At 39.1% G+C, this 4,105-nt stretch overlaps 1 protein-coding gene across 1 annotated transcript; it reads right to left on the minus strand.

Moving 5' to 3' along the window:
* Positions 1-1,108: 1,108 nt before the first annotated feature.
* Gm15266 (predicted gene 15266) lies at positions 1,109-2,090 on the minus strand. Its single transcript, XM_003085302.1, has 2 exons — positions 2,018-2,090; positions 1,109-1,242 (listed from the first exon to the last, which is right to left on the minus strand). The coding sequence occupies exons 1-2, from the start codon at positions 2,088-2,090 to the stop codon at positions 1,109-1,111; spliced, it is 207 nt and encodes a 68-aa protein (XP_003085350.1).
* Between the last annotated feature and the right edge of the window lie 2,015 nt (positions 2,091-4,105).

Here is a 4,105-nt window from a genome sequence, read left to right on the forward strand (position 1 = left end):
CACTTTGGGTCTGTTACTGGACCTTCTTTTCCTCAGGCTCCTCTCCATTTCCATCCCTGTAATTCTTTCAGACAGGAACAATTATGGGTCAGAGGTGTGACTGTGGGATGGCAACCACATCCCTCACATGGTGTCCTGTCTACTGGAGGTGGGCTATATAAGTTCCCTCTCCCTACTGTTGGGCTTTTCATCTAAGCTCCCTCCCTTTGAGTTCTAGGAGTCTCTGACCTCCCAGGTCTCTGGTGCATTCTGGGGAGTCCCCCCAACCTCTTATTTCCTGAGGTTGCTTGTTTCCATTCTTTCTGCTGGCCCTTAGGGCTTCAGTCCTTTTCCCTTACCCGATACCAGATCAGGTTCCCCTATCCTCCCCACCCTGTCCACTTTACCTCCCAGGTCCCTCCCTCCCTCCCTCCCCACTTGTGATTGCTTTCTTCTCTCTCTCTCAAGTGGGACTGGGGTGTCCTACTTAAGCTTGTTGACCTTTTTGAGTTCTGTGGACTGTATCTTGGGTATTCTGTACTTTTTTGTGGCTAATATCCATTTATTAGTGAGTACATACCATGCATGTCCATTTTGGTCTGAGTTACCTCACTCAGAATGGTATTTTCTAGTTCCATCCATTTGCCTGCAAAACTCAGGATGTTCACTTTCTTAATAGCTGAGTAGTATTCCATTGCGTAAATGAAGCACATTTTCTGTATCCATTCCTCTGCTGTGGGACATCTGGGTTTTTTCCAGCTTCTGGCTATCACAAATAAGACTGCTATGAACACAGTGGAACACGTGCCCCTGTGACATGGTGGGGTGGGGCATCTTTTGGATATATATATATATATATATATATATATATATATATATATAATCTTTTCTCCATTAAATTACCTTTGCTCCCTTGTTCAAGATCATTGATTAGATCTGTGCTTACTTCCATCTTCTCTGATTTTTTTGTTATGGAAAAAGGGTTTATTTTGAAATTATTTTAATTTAGAAATAGAAAACCTCATAGGAAGGAGGAAAGAAACAAAATACATAAAGCATCCAGGCAACGTTTTACTTCATGAGCTCATCACTATCTCATTGGTTCACTTGTCCCATGATGAGAAAGGACTCAGCCACCCATAGTAATGTTATTAATAGGGATATGGATCAGTTTCACAAAGAAGCCAATGAATTCCATGATAGCAAATCCTATCGTTGTGGCCATGGCAATCTTCTGGAATTCTTTTCTGTCGAGATTGGTACTTTTTTTTTTTTTTTTTTTTTTTTTTTTTTTTTTTTTTTTTTTTTGGTTTTTTCGAGACAGGGTTTCTCTGTGTAGCCCTGGCTGTCCTGGAACTCACTTTGTAGAGCAGGCTGGCCTCGAACTCAGAAATCCGCCTACCTCTGCCTCCCAAGTGCTGGGATTAAAGTCATGCGCCACCACCGCCGGGCTTGGTACATTTTTTAAAATTATTATTAGATATTTTCTTTATATACATTTCAAATGCTATCCCGAAAGTCCCCTATACCCTCCCCCCACCCTTCTCCCCTACCCACTCACTCCCGCTTCTTGGCCCTGGAATTTCCCTGTACTCGGGCATATAAAGTTTGCAACACCAAGGGGCCTCTCTTCCCAATGATGGCCGACTAGGCCATCTTCTGATTCATATGCAGCTAGAGATATGAGCTCTAGGGGTACTGGTTAGTTCATACTGTTGTTCCACCTATAGGGTTGCAGATCCCTTCAGCTCCTTGGGTACTTTCTCTAGCTCTTACATTGGGGGCTCTGTGTTCCATCCAATAGATAACTGTGAGCATCCACTTCTGTATTTGCCAGACACTGGCATAGCCTCACTTGAGATAGCTATATCAGGGTCCTTTCAGCAAAATCTTGCTGGCATATGCAATAGTGTCTGGGTTTGGTGGCTGATTATGGGATGGATCCCCGGGTGGGGTAGTCTCTGGATAGTCCATCCTTTCGTCTTAGCTCCAAACTTTGTCTCTGTAACTCCTTCCATGGGTGTTTTGTTCCCTATACATCTTTTAACCAGCCAAATTGAGTCCTTTACAAACCGCTGACTTGGCTCAACAAACTGCATTACCTGATCCATGTTTGTGGGATGGTGATTTGAGAGCATAGAGACACGTAGCTTAGGAGAGAATTCTCTCTATCTTATTTTACTAATAGACTTATCTATTCTTTCACCAGCGCTATATTACAGCATTAGAGTAAGTCTTGACGTGAGGTAGCACCAGTTCTCACTGTTTCTTCTCTGTCATTCTTATGTTGGTTATTCTAGGTCCTTCCTCTTTTAATAGAAGTTTCAGAAACACTCTGTTGATGTCCAGCAAATTCTAGGATTTTTGTTGCTACTTCATAACTGTAATTTTGTTATGGTTATGAATCATTACATTAGTAAAGACCTGATATGCAAGAAATCTGATACATGACCCCCTTTGAGATTACATATCACCCACAAGTTGCGAACCACTTCTCTAGATTGAGGCTGGCAGAATTGACATTTTGATATTTTTTCCTATTTTGTGTGCGTGGAACATCACTTCATTTGCTTGTCTTTGGTTTTTATCATTAGAGCTTTGTATCTTTCCTCATATAGATCTTGTACATGTTTTCATTAAGAGTTATACCCAAGTAAGTTTTGGGTGTTAACATAGATGATACTATGTCTTTCAAAGTTTCAAATCTCAGCTGTTCCTTGCTGTTATATTTAAAAAAAAAAAAAAAAGCAGTTGGCCTTTGTATCCTAAGCTGGTTATCTTGCGACCTTGCCATAATTTATTAGTTACAAGAGGCTTATTTTATCTTTTGAAATTTTCTACATAGGTAATCATATCTTCTGACAGAGACAGTTTCATTTATCATTTCTTCTGTCCCAGTCTGAATACCTTTTATCTCCTTTCCTTTATTTCCTGTTCTTGTCTTAATGGCTTCCAGTATGATGTTAAATGGGAGTGAAGAAAACACATTCTTGCCTTATGTATGTATTTATGTGCATGTATGTATGTGTGTACAAACACACATGTATGTGGATACTAAAGTTTAAACCCAGAATTATTCCTTGGGAGCCACCCACCCTCTTTCTTGAGGTAGAGTCTTTCATTGGGGCATGGGACTTGACAATTAGAGAGGTGACTGGCCAGCAAACCCAGGGACTCCTTGTGTCTACACCTCCTGGTATTGGTATTACAAATGCACACTTTCTACATGGGTGCTGGAGATTGAACTTGAGTTCTCCAGCTTGTACAGCAAACATTTTACTAACTGAGCTCTCTCTCCAGCCCCCAACAATGTTCCTCATAGCAAAAGAATTCTCTGAATTATGTACATTTGGTTGATGTCCCTTTAGCCTCACTATGATAGAATTCTTCAGAATTCAGTAGTCTTTCTTTGTGTCTCATGGCACTGACAAAACTTCAAGAGTACAGACTAGTTATTTTTAGGCTATCCCTCAATTTGAGTTTTTCTAGTAATTTTCATTATATTTGGGTTATACATTGTGGTAGGAAGATCACAGGAGTGATGGTGTATTCTTTTTGGTACATAGTATCAGGAGGCATACAATGTCTATTTGTCCCAGTAATGGTGATCACATGATTAAAGAATGTCTTCCAGATTTCTTCACAGTATAGTTACTATACTTAATAGTACCTGGTGGAAAGATGTACCACACTTATTATAATTATATCAATATTCAGACTTGAACCTACTAGCTTTTAGATTCATCTGAAACAATTATCATGACTGAAATTATCAAATGGTGATTTCCAAATGCTATCATTCTTTTAGCACTGTTTTTTCTCATCTAAAGTCTCCTTTTTCTTACACCTTCAGCGGTAAAGATATGTATGTATGTATGTATGTATGTATGTATGTATGTGTCTGTCTGTCTATCTATCTGAATATATATGGAGACATATACATATATGTGTGGCTATATAAGTATATATATATCTTTATGAACTCAACAAGTTGTAGAATATTAATATCATTCTATATATTAACATTCAAATGCCCTATATTCAACTAGGAGAAAATTTTCGGTATTAGTCAGGGTACTCCATAGGGAAGAAATCAATAAGACATATAGAAAGAGTTTTAATTAGA

The sequence above is a fragment of the Mus musculus genome, chromosome X, assembly GCF_000001635.26.
Source record: "Mus musculus strain C57BL/6J chromosome X, GRCm38.p6 C57BL/6J".
NCBI classification, from domain to species: domain Eukaryota; kingdom Metazoa; phylum Chordata; class Mammalia; order Rodentia; family Muridae; genus Mus; species Mus musculus.

Bases quoted from the DNA above. Each gene is read 5' to 3' on its own strand.
- Gm15266 (XM_003085302.1), bottom strand. From the start codon at position 2,090: ATGGATCAGGTAATGCAGTTTGTTGAGCCAAGTCAGCGGTTTGTAAAG. The intron at 1,243-2,017 runs GTATAGGGAACA...AAAAAAAAAAAA, and splicing joins AATTTGGCTGGTTAAAAGAT to GTACCAATCTCGACAGAAAA.